Consider the following 12,173-nt stretch of genomic DNA (forward strand, 5'->3'; position numbering starts at 1 on the left):
CCGCCATGATGGGGGGGCAATGAAGGACATGAAACCTTAGATTGTGACCCAGATACAAAGATTGTCTGTGGCAGCCGCTGAAATGCGTGCCAGGCACTGAAGTGTGAGTGTGAGTGTGAGTGTGAGTGTGAGTGTGAGTGTGAGTGTGAGTGTGAGTGTGAGTGTGAGTGTGAGTGTGAGTGTGAGTGTGAGTGTGAGTGTGAGTGTGAGTGTGAGTGTGAGTGTGAGTGTGAGTGTGAGTGTGAGTGTGTTCTGTGCACTACAGCAGTGGTGTCATATCCCCATTCGTTTCCTTCTTCTTATTTGTGGTCCATCATTACTGTAGCACTTGATGTACAGTACAGTTTTGAAGAACATACTGTAGAGTGATTGTTTTTCTACAGCAATTAGACATGTAGAGGTATTTTGTGCATATAAGTGCATTGAATCCTTAATTAATATCATGGATCTGAGAGAGAGAGGGAGTGATGTGATCTTGCTCATAGAGACCTGGCATGAGGCTCACCAGCTGTCACCGTCACACTCTTGGAGTGTTTGGGTTAGTCGAAGCGAAGATATAAACCATTCTGAGAGGAATATTTGCAAGCATAATGCCTCAGTCCCCCTCTAAACATCCCAAGGTTGTCATTTTGTGTGTTTTTTTATGTAATGACTTCTCAGATATCTGTTTGTTTTGATCGAAATAACCAAGGATATGAGCGAATCTCTCACCCTGCCACGTTACATTGAAAGTGTTGTCTTCCAAGAGCAGTCTTGGAGGCTACCCAGTAATTCACAAATGCTACCAGTTGGTCTGAGATTGGAAGTGGCAAACTGCTGCCATGACAACATGCTCAGAAGTAAGGGCTGTTCAGCAGGCTGTCTGTTTAGTCTCATTGCTATTTGTTCTGTTGTAGTCTTATTTAGACAGAAGGCTTGAAGTACGGGAATTTTCCATGGTCAGTTTACCTCTGATACGCACATGCTATTCTGTTTGTCTGAATTGGATGCTGATGTTGGTTGTAGTTTCATGGGCAGTACATTGGCACTTTTAGATACAGCTGTTTTTGTAGCCTTCTAATGCCTTTCAGGGTATTAGTATGCGTCTAATTGCATGGAGTAGAGTCTCCTCCCACACTTCATTTGTTTTAAATTGAGATCACCTGACCTTTTGCACTTAGTGGACTATGCATGTGTGGTGTCGTGGAGTTGTTCGCCTTCGTCTCGTCCCTTCATTTTGTATCTTAGCGGGACATCTTGGTGGCCGTTATCCCTCATAACGTTTGTGTAATTTAATCAATAGTATTTTTGCTGAAGTAAATGGAAAGAATAGATAAATAGAATGCATAAACAGCGTAAAATGAATAAAGACTCTTGTAAGTACAGTGTAAAGATGGTATGGTTGCACTTGCAGCCTCTGAGGAGTGTTTCCCATTGTTGGAGTGGAGCAGGAAGACTGGGGAATTCTGTGGGATGTGGATCGAGGTGGCTTATTTTAGGATGTGTTCCACTTTCCTGCAGTTTAGGGTCCTAGTTTGCTCTACTGGTCAGGGTACAAGCTCTTATAAGTGGGTCATCTGGAAAAGGGAGGACTTATTGTTTTCTTTCCCTGTCATGACTTTGATATTGGTATCCCAGGTGTACAGTATCACTAGGTCTACATTACATTAGATTTCTGAGGCATGTTGAACTGGTCATCCACTGTGTAACAACCCTCTTGTGCTTTCTCATTTCAAACCTCCCTGTTCGAGGATCCTTGAGTATTTTTTATTTATTTATTTGTTAGTCTAATTACTGTAAAATCTACCTTTCCCTTCATAGCAAGAAGTAGGCTATAACTTTTGTTGAATTATTATTTCCTGTGAGCTGTCTGTTTATTTTTTTCCCTTTTTCTTTCTTTCTTTGTTCTCTCTCTCTCTCTCTCTAGCACACACACACACACACACACACACACACACACATCACCATCAGCCATTGATTGATAGTGATTTTTCATGCAATGTCTGTAGTTCATGAATCCTTATGAGAGCACTCGTGTCTCTCCTAAATGTGTTCATCAGTTCATGTTCATTTGACTGCAGTACTGCTGCAAGCAGGGCAGTGAAGCACTATCTGAAGGGCCATTACAGAACACAAACAAGGCAGATGTGAATGTCCAGGACATGCTGTTGTCAGGTTAGGCTTTGTTGTTAGTTTGAAGAGGGGGCAGTGTGTTCCCTTTCGACTGACTGCAGCATAACATAACGGTTTGCTTATTTAAGTTGGATCAGGTTATAAGCCCTTTGGATATACCAAACCCAGGGCATCTGAGGACTGCAAATCCAGTTGCCTCCATCCACAGCTCCGTAGAAAGGGAGGAGGCTGCCCCGTCATCGCTGTTAAGCGCTATAGCTGAGCCAGACGTGTCTGATGGAGTCAGGAATATATAATGCAGAGGGATCAGGGGCTTGTCAGGGTAAAGTAGGGCACAGTCAATCATGACTGGAAATGCCTTACCAGTGGTGCGTGGAAGGTGTCAGGGCAGCCTGTGTCGGATGGATGCTAGAGTAGAGTTCATATCCTCAACGGCAGAATCGGCTCAATGTTGATATCTGGCACTGCTGCTGAGCTGTACGGTCTAGTGTTGATCTACATTATGTGATGTGGGTTTCATGTCTGTCACACAGTTCAAGTCATTTCAAAGTCGTTCAAGTCATTTCAAAAGACCTTTTGAAAGTGTTTCGTAATGTGCCATTTGTAGATTTAAAAAAAAAAGATGATCATAGCGTCAGTAATTCTATACATAGTGTCAATTGGTTAGGTGTGGTTATAATCAGTCGAGTTTCCGTTGTGTATCCATGAAGTGACATTCTGCTTTAAGATCAGCACATCAAAAGTGAGCGTCTCAAAATGAAAGTGGTTTTTGTGGGTTTTTCTTCAACCTTCATGGTGACATTTACAGTAAAGTGTATTATAGTGTAGTTCTCTTTTTCAACAGAAGGGGGCATCATTGGACTACACAAAGCCTTGGTTTGTGCTGATCACTGTAGACACAGTCCTGAGAGAACTCTGGACCTGGGAAATGCTCGACTCTCTACATGCTACGCTGCGCTGGGTTCTCACGGGTCATGGAATTTCTGGAATATCGTGGAATTTTGATAAAGTCTATATTCCAGACATGGAAAGTCAGTGAAGCAAAGTCAAGGGATATCAGCATTTTGTTGTAGCAGTTCAAATTAACTTGGCAAAATACATTAATGCAATATATTTTCACACAGAATTGGTGTATCTGGTTGATAGCTTTACTGCTTGCTTGAGTGTTTTTTTTGTTTATTTAATGCCCATTTGTTAATTTTCCACTCTAACAAGCATCAGGTTCTTGAATGTTACATGGCTGTTTGGAAATCTTTGATTGGTATATTGTATTCGTTATAGGCCATTGAAATCCAGGTTTTTAGTCAGGGAAAAGTAATGGAATTTGACTTAGAGTGGGAACCCTGGCTCTAAGATCTTTAGTTAAAACACCAGTGGGTTTACACATCTCCATAATATTTGTTAAAACTGGAAATGGATGTAGCACCCATATTGCAACCAACATTACCATTTCCCAATAGAGCAGCAATATGGAAGACTTGCCAGAGAGGGCTGCTGGGTTGATCAAATCACCACTCCACATGTGTCCTTTTTGTTTGTGTGCATCCTGCCAATCGAATTGCTTTTGAGCCTCGGATTGGAAACACACATTTGCAAACAAACATGAAGTCATGACTCATGAGCCCACAACATATATTTTTAACAGTTATCAAGAAAATATATCTAATGTGAGATTATAGCAATTTAAATCCCTTTGTCATATGTTTCTGTGGAGTTGATCATCACTAAGATGGACTCCTATCACTGGTTCAAATTAACACTATTTTTTGCCGTGAACCGCATCAACTGTTCCAGTAGCTGAGTCACTTTATATGGGAGACACCTCATTGTTTTTTGTCCTTCACGTGGCCCTGTAGCAACACCTCCAGCTGTCCTGCACAGCTGTTGTAATCAACAGAGCCGTTTTCCAGCAGACCTGCTGTGAAGCCTAATTAGCCGGTGACACTGCACGCTCAGGGCCTGCATGAGCAATGACTGCTGTTACATGAAAAACCCCATAGTTACCGGTGCAAGGTCTCCGTTTGACAAAACATACATGGAATATTACTGATTAGTTTTTTAATTGTGACATGTACACGATTCTGCTGTTGCCTGGGTAGCGTAGCGTACACAATCATGCTACACAGAACGCAAGGTCCCTGCTGAGCGTAGCTGGAGCATTACGCTATGTTACCACCACTACCATCATTACACAGTTGGCATCGTGGCCTAGCTGCTCCGTTTGAAGTCTGCGCTGAGTGATGTCACCCAACAGTACGAGGCACACTTCATGTTAAGCTCCAAACATAAAAACGCCATATTCCAAAGCACGTTCCAAACTCAACATGTTAAAATGAACCTGTGGTTTTAACAGTTTACTTCTCCTGTTTCCACATTTGTGAAACACACACATCATCATCATACCATGTTAATTGATGAAATATGCAAGTCTGTCAAAAAACATTTTCAGTGCATTTTGAATAGCATGGCTGATTTTGTTTTTCAGTCAGCCAGACTTAAGAATATTACATTCAGTATCACACCAAATCTGTATGTAAGAATTTCCCTTACCTTGATTTCCCTCAGTATCTGGATTTCCCTTCAGAGGAAATATGTTTTTTTTTTCTTCTGAGAGGGAGAGAGAGAGAGAGAGAAAGAGTGGGAGAGAGAAGAATTGGATGGTTTATATTTCCAGGCTGGAGTGAAGCCATTCCATAAAACATTAATGTCTGCAAGCTTGGTATGTGTGCGCATTTCCATTGTAAAAGTCACATACTTTCCGATGTGTTGTGCTCTTTCCTGGTCTGGCGGTCTGTCTGTCGGTCAGTCAGGTATGCCATGTCCTGCTCCTCTCGCCAGGGTCAAGGCAAAGCATGCCCAGCCAAGTCTGACCACTTTCTTTTTCTCATTGAGAAGATGACCTCCTGCACCCTCAACTGTAGTGTGGTTTAGAGGAGGTGTTACTGCACACCGTATCCGTCTCATGCACTGTGATGCCTAGAAGATGTGTGTGTGGATGTACAGTAGACATGCCACTGGTCTGGATGCCTCTAGCCCATACGTTACGACCATATGGTTGTCATGTAGTATCATGTGTAGTGAGACAGGCCGCTCAATAACGGTGCAACTCTTCCTCTCTCTTCTCTCTTCCCCTCTCTTCTCTCTCTCTTTCTCTCCCTCTCTCTCTCCCTCTCCCTCTTCCTCTCTCTCTTTCTCTCTCTCCCTCTCCCTCTCTCTCTCTCCTCCCTCTCCTCCCTCTCCTCCCTCTCTCTCTCTCTCCCTCTCTCTCCCTCTCTCTCTCTCTCTGCAGGCATGTCTGATGGGTCATATGTGAGGCCCACCTGAGGGCCGGCGTTGCCCTCTTGCACCCCCAGGCCCGCCTGGCCCCCCACGCCAGCATGTACCGGAGGGACGGCCTGTCGGATGGAGCCAGCATCACCTCTGCCACCTCGGAGGTACAGTGCCACCTACTGTTGCCCCTGAGGAACCACACAGTGGTTTAGGATAACAGCTAATTGTTTGTCATGGACAATAACCTTGGTACACTTGAGGAGCCTCTGTGTGTTAGATTCAGTTGTTTTGGTTGATTGCAGCTTGAAACTTTAGTTTGGTAATTGCTTAGGAGTAGGGCTGGGCAGCCCGGTGTTATCCCCTTGGCCTGGTTCCACCTGGTCGGAGACACAACACAAAATCACTCCAAGGCAGAGGGAACTGTTGTGGAAACTGATGTTATGCAACACAACTCAAAACTGAACACTGCTCCCAAGCCCTTTCAGTAAGTGCAAGATGGATGCTGTCAATGCAGCCACAACTTGGAACCTCGACTCTGAGAATGTTTTGCCTGAAGGTCTGGCCAGCCTTATGTAATGGCTTGTGGCTATCTGTATTTGGAAATGATCAAAGCATTTTAACCATCGTCTTGCATTGACCACATCATGTCTACAGTCCAGTGGGACATCGACCCTTTGGCCTCTCATATTGATGCAGAGCAATTTTCTCTCTAGCACTTCGGTGTAGCCCCAGTGCACTTAAATGCCCTCTTATTTTGGCTTTCATCCACACTGCTTGTTTCCATCTCCTTTCTAACCAAATTTGTTTGTTTTTTTTTGACTGGGGTGTCTTCGAGCCTCCCAACGGTTGCTTGTGTGATGCAATGCAACTGTTTCCACTTAGTGACGGCGAATGATTACAGATCACAACCATGTATTGTATTGCTCTGGACTTGAGATTAAATTGTGTGTGTGTGTGTGTGTGTGTGTGTGTGTGTGTGTGTGTGTGTGTGTGTGTGTGTGTGTGTGTGTGTGTGTGTGTGTGTGTGTGTGTGTGTGTGTGTGTGTGTGTGTGTGTGTGTGTGTGTGTGTGTGTGTGTGTGTGTGTGTGTGTGTGTGTGTGTGTGTGTGTGTGTGTGTGTGTGTGTGTGTGTGTGTGTGTGTGTGTGTGTGTGTGTGTGTTGCACACCCTGTGTACAGGCCTGCTGATGCACTACATGTAGCTGCAGATTGAATTCATCTGCCTTGTTTCTACTTTTGTCATTACAGTTTCTGTAGTGTGCGTGACGGGTCACACTGTGTGCCAGTGTTGAAATAGCCCCTCCCAGTGGCCAGCGGTTCGGTGAAAATAGATAGTCCGTTTATACCTCCTCTAATATGAGTAGATTTGTTAGTTGATGGGATGGTATAGAATTGCCACTGAGGCAAAACTCATTCGGAAGGTTGCTTCAAAACCAAGCCCTGCTGTGGCTCTGCTATCGTCTTCCAAGAGCATACACAGTATACTGTATATTGTTCCATTTCCCCTGCACGTGTACATGTCTTTTCCTCTGAGTCAAGGCTTTAAGTTAATTTGGAACTTGGACTCTGGTGTCTTGGCCATATACGCACTGTTGGACTTCCTTGCTGAAGGGGATCCACATTGTCTGGTTCAGTTCAGTGGCCCTAGGGGGAAGTCTCTGTTCCAGCACATTTCCTTTGGCTCTGTGAAGAGAGAAAACAGACAAGTGTCCCGGAGTTGGACCGGATTAGTTCTGCACCCCCTGGGTGGCTCCCCAATCACGCGCTGAAGGCTGCCAGAGGACCAGGCCATTACTGTTGTTGCAGGAGATGATCTGAGTCAGTAGCAAAGGGTCTCTGGTTTGATTGATTGTGTGTTATTTGCTGTTTGTTGTTGTTGTTGTTGTATTCTTGTTATCGCCGGTCGCTCTCCATGGTTCTGAGTTGGGAATCTTCATTACCTGTGGCTGGCAAAAATATACAGATGTGATGTTGCTCAGTCAGTGAGGTGGAGATCACAGAGCCAGGCCTGAAGGGGGCTGCTCAATAGAATATGCAGCAGTTTACGTAATGAACACCAATCTGCTATGGCCTGAGGCCACAGTTGTTCCAGATGCGGTTGGTGTGACTCTTGAAACTCTTTTGATTGAATATTTGACTGAAGGGAGAGTTGGATCTAATAGGTTGTAGTCTCACTTGCAATTGATCTCAGTCTGCTTATAATGTGAGCCAGAGGAAGCCTCCTTCCCTCAGCTGATACTTTGATGAGTAATGGTCTAGCCACCGTGCGTCTACTCAGTGGGGGATCAAGGGTTTCTGTTAAGTGCACTGCCGAGATAAATGCTGAGTTTGGGCATTGCAGCTAAAGAAATGTATTGCAGCTGAGGAAAAAATGTAAAGGAAGGCTGGTAGGAAGGAGCAACTGTTTACATTAGATGGTAAACAGTAGCCGAATGCTACATTTGTCACCATATGCAGTCCAGCAACTTTAACTTTGTTGCCATCTTTTTTTGTGATCCACTTTGTATTGATCTTGGGCACATCATCACTGACAAGATGGAAGATGTATAGGCATGGGATGGAAGTTGTTGTATGTCCAAGCAAACATGTTAGTCCATAAATTCCATCATTGTTCTGATGATGTGCAAGCGTTTTTCCTTTGTCCCTGTTGCTCCTAGGTTCCCTTGGTGCTCCCCCCCCCCCCCACACACACATACAGTACATACATACATCATTCACCCCCTGCAGCTCTTACTCTCACCCCCCCCCCCCATGCTTTTTGCACTTATCCTGCCCCTCCCTACTGCCCCCCCCCCCCGCCCCCACGCACAACAGGCAAAGGAACTGACAATTTCACTGCATTCTTTACTTTAGTAATCATATGCATGTGACAAATAAACCTCTTTGTATCCTTGTATCCTTGTCTCCTTGTATCCTTGTATCCTTGTGTTGCTCTGTTTTAGATGTGATGAGAAGAGACAGAATGGGACTTCACCTGAAAATTGGGTTTAGTTACTCCCTTTTAACCTCTGCCTTCTCAGCCTCTCTGTGTCTGTCGTCAAATTAACAAGGTCGCCGTGTGCTCTCTCCTCTCCGCAGTGTAGCAGCAGCACAGAGTCTCTGGATGGGCCCGGGCTGGACTACGCCAAGAGCTACGATGCCGTCGTTTTCGACGTGCTTAAGGTCACACCGGGAGAGTTTGCGGTGAGTATCGCATTTCTGTCGAGCGCACTTGGAACGTATTAATTGAGGTCGAGCATTAATGCAAGCTTGATGACCTTGTCACCTGATGGCATCATCTTTTCGAAGATGACCTCAAGATGTATTTATTTGATATCAAAATGTGTACCGTATTTTCCGCACTATAGGGCGCACTGGATTATAAAGCGCACTGTCAATGAATGGTCTATTTCCGAATTTTTTTCATATATAAAGCGCACCGGACCATAAGGCGCATTAAGCTAAACAAACAAACAAAAAAGTCAGCCAGTCAAACTTTATTAAACACGTTCACAATAACTCACAACATTGTTCAAATGTTAGCATATTCACAATAACTCCCAACCTTGTTCAGTTGTAGCTGCTACCAAGTTAAAAAAAAAACAGTCTGATTGATATCGCTAAATCAAACTGTAGCGTATCACAATAACTCCCAACCTTGTTCAGTTGTAGGCCTAGTGATACACGTAAAAAAAGTCTGATACCTACTGCTAAATCAAACGTTAGCGTATTCACAATAGCCTAACTCCCTCTCGTCATTATCAGAGTCGGTGTCGGTGTCAGTGTCGCCGCTGTTACCTGGCACTTCAGTGATGATTCCGGCCGTCGTGAAAGCTCGGACCACAGTTGAGACTGACACCTTAGCATCCACGATCCATTGGCAGATTGTGGCATAAGTCGCCCGACGCTGTCTCCCTGTCTTGGTGAATGTGTGTTCGCCTTCTGTCATCCACTGCTCCCATGAAGCTCGCAGTTTAGCTTTGAGCGACCTGTTGATTCCACCCGGAATGACGGCAAGCTCCGAAGTAGTTTGCTTCACTTGTTTTTTGACAGCATCGGTGAGATGGGCGCGCATGGAGTCGTAGATCAATAGGGACGGATATTTGTGGAAAAAGCCACTGGGGTCTTTATAGCCTACGAACACTATTCTAGGCCTAATATTATGGTGAAGCACTTGTTACTCTGCGACGCTCCTGACTACGGTAGCCATAACAACCAGAATTAATCCATATATAAGGCGCTCTGGATTATAAAGCGCACTGTCGTTTTTTGAGAAAATTAGAGGCTTTTAAGTGCGCCTTATAGTGCGGAAAATACGGTAGTAGTCATCTACGTTGTCAAGTAAAAGCACATGTTGTCAAGTGTATCTGAAAGGTTAAAAGAAAATGCCTCTGTGATCTTCGGCTGAAACATCTGTGATAAGTTAGCGCATTCTGATGAGGTGAAACTGAATCGCTTGCCTTTGTCTCTCTCTTGGCACAGAGTCAGATCACACTGATGGATGCCCCAGTGTTCAAGGCCATCCAGCCAGAGGTAAGAGAGCTCGCGTCAGGTGATCAGGACGTGTCAACTCGGGACACGCGCACAGACCACCCAAACACACGGGGGCAATGAGGTCTCCTTGCGCTGCAGGCTTCAGCGTGATTCCCACATACTCACAGGGTTCCCGTTAACCCAAATACTTTTTTATCAGCTGCTAATTGTCCATTCCGAGTCGTCATTATGTCAGCTCTTGCGGTGCCGAGTTTGGATGCCGGGGTGGTAAATATCGCGTTTCTGGCACTGTGGTGTTAGATCTGCTCAAACTGGAATCAAATCACAGTCGCCAAAAAAAAAAAGAAAAAGAAAAAAGAAAAGGGTTTTAAAGGCTTTGCTAAGCCTCGCGAATATTCCTGGCTTAGGAAAACATTGGTTAAGCACGATTGCTGCGTGAGTCTCATAAAAGGGCTCAGCTGGAGCTGCGGAGCAGCCGGCGGCCTCCTCAGGTCACTGAGACTCGACGAGGAGGGCTCCATCTCGGCGCGGAGCGCGCGCGAGGGGCCAGAACATTACACGAGGAGACGTGGCGGCGTACACGGCTCTCTCTACCCCGGCTGACCACGGCCGAGCGGCAACAGAGCCGCGGGCCTCAACTGAGTTTGTTTTCAGCTCCGTTTCTCCGCCTATGATCCTTATGGCTCGGCTGGCTGACCGCTCATTGGCTTTATCGTATGGGTCGCTCAATGGCTTTATCGTACTGAGGCTGAGATGCTACTTCAAGCCAAGTTAATGCTTATTTGATATGGATATCACAGTCATATTGGAAGTGCAGCATACGTTTCTGCGAAAGCACCAGCTCCGTCGTTTGAGATGGAAATTTACAACACGTGGTTAGAGTTACGGTCAATAACGTGACTGGGCCCAAAGCCTAGATGGTGTCACATCAGGGAATGTTTCTCAAAGCAGGATTACTCAGTTATCTCAATAAATGCTCTGAGTAAAACCTGAAATGGCACATTTGTACGAAGTCCAAATATGCAGGAAGATCTTAAGATTCGAGGGCTAAAGTCTTGTTTTGGGGAATGCACCACTTGCCTTTTAGACATCAGTATCCTTCCTATAGCCGCATCCAATTCATTCACATATTTGATTCACATTCATGACAAATCTGGCTAAAAAGAGTGAACCTGTGCATTTTCCACTCACCGTGTGTTGTGCCAATAGAGGAGTCCTGGATAGCTCAAAATATGAAGTTGTGAGGGGCAACAAATATGAATGCAAAATAATCCAAATAAGCTTATTTCCATGAAATTTCCTATGGGAGTCCTGTCTAACCCCTTCAAGTCTAACCCCTTCAAGAAAATCGATTTTTTTGAATTTTATTTGAAAGTGTTTGGCTTTTCAAGCGTTTCCACTCAGGATGTCCTCAGGATGAATGGTCAAAATTAGCATTCACAAAGTTGGATGAGAACTGGGCGGGTGTGCAGTGAGTGTTTTGACGGATTCACCACAGCCCACTGACTGTGAGACATTTGAAGCAGGTTTCCAGTTAGATCGTAGATACTACTTGAGCCCCAAAAGTAAACGAGCCCTGAGGATCCAGTCCTTGTCCACGTTTCTCCACAGGTTGGTGCCAGAGAAGTTAAGCGCACAGCTTGCCCTCCGTAGTCTCCAGATCTCATGCACACACGCAGAAGGGGTCAGCTCAACGCATCACCTCAAAAAATGCTTTAGCCTTAGAAGAAATGTATGATAATAATTTGTATGATGGTCTTTGTTAGTACTGGAAATAGGCAAGTCTCTTAACAGAGATGTAACAGAGGGATAACAGAGGGATAACAGGATTACCAAATTATCGGATAATATTTTATATACTGTATTCTCTGAGACTTTTCACAAATTGGTTGTCCTGCCATAAACCATTCTGGTTGCCATTATAGTCATACAGTAGGTAATCCCCATGCTAAGTTTCTGTTATCTTATGTCTGTACTAATCAAGGCTCCAGAAATACGCTGAGGAGAGAAAAGATGGAAAAATAAGCAGACCTCAAATCTTTCTACAGTTTGTTGAAAGGCTCCACATATTTCTGTTGGCTTTTGAGGAGCAGACAAGTCTACACCAACAATCAGCAATGTGTCTTTTTGACTAATAAGGTGTGTTTACATGACTAGAAACCCATTAGTCGGGGAACATCTCTCCAGCAGTCTCTTGTTAAAACAGCCGTGGAAATGTTTAAAAGAAGAAAATGACGTGGCGAACGCTTTCAGCCAAGATTCAAACCATACACTCAATCTGGATCTGCGATGATTCAGTTGCATTTATGTAAGACTCGA

General features: G+C 44.6%; 1 protein-coding gene across 7 annotated transcripts in view; it reads left to right on the forward strand.

The window, feature by feature from the left end:
* The window catches only part of LOC134100351 (ras-specific guanine nucleotide-releasing factor RalGPS1-like), a 78,224-nt gene that overhangs the window by 3,897 nt on the left and 62,154 nt on the right, over nucleotides 1-12,173 (forward strand). For 5 of the 7 annotated variants that reach the window (XM_062553517.1, XM_062553516.1, XM_062553521.1 and 2 more), the window contains 3 exons: nucleotides 5,402-5,546; nucleotides 8,460-8,564; nucleotides 9,843-9,893. In XM_062553517.1, the coding sequence (XP_062409501.1) occupies nucleotides 5,490-5,546; nucleotides 8,460-8,564; nucleotides 9,843-9,893 (213 nt within the window). In that variant the 5' untranslated portion in view covers nucleotides 5,402-5,489. The remainder of the gene's footprint in view (nucleotides 1-5,401; nucleotides 5,547-8,459; nucleotides 8,565-9,842; nucleotides 9,894-12,173) is intronic. The other 2 variants (XM_062553520.1, XM_062553519.1) reach the window with 1 other exon arrangement.

The sequence above is a fragment of the Sardina pilchardus genome, chromosome 14 (genome assembly GCF_963854185.1).
Source record: "Sardina pilchardus chromosome 14, fSarPil1.1, whole genome shotgun sequence".
NCBI classification, from domain to species: Eukaryota; Metazoa; Chordata; class Actinopteri; order Clupeiformes; family Clupeidae; genus Sardina; species Sardina pilchardus.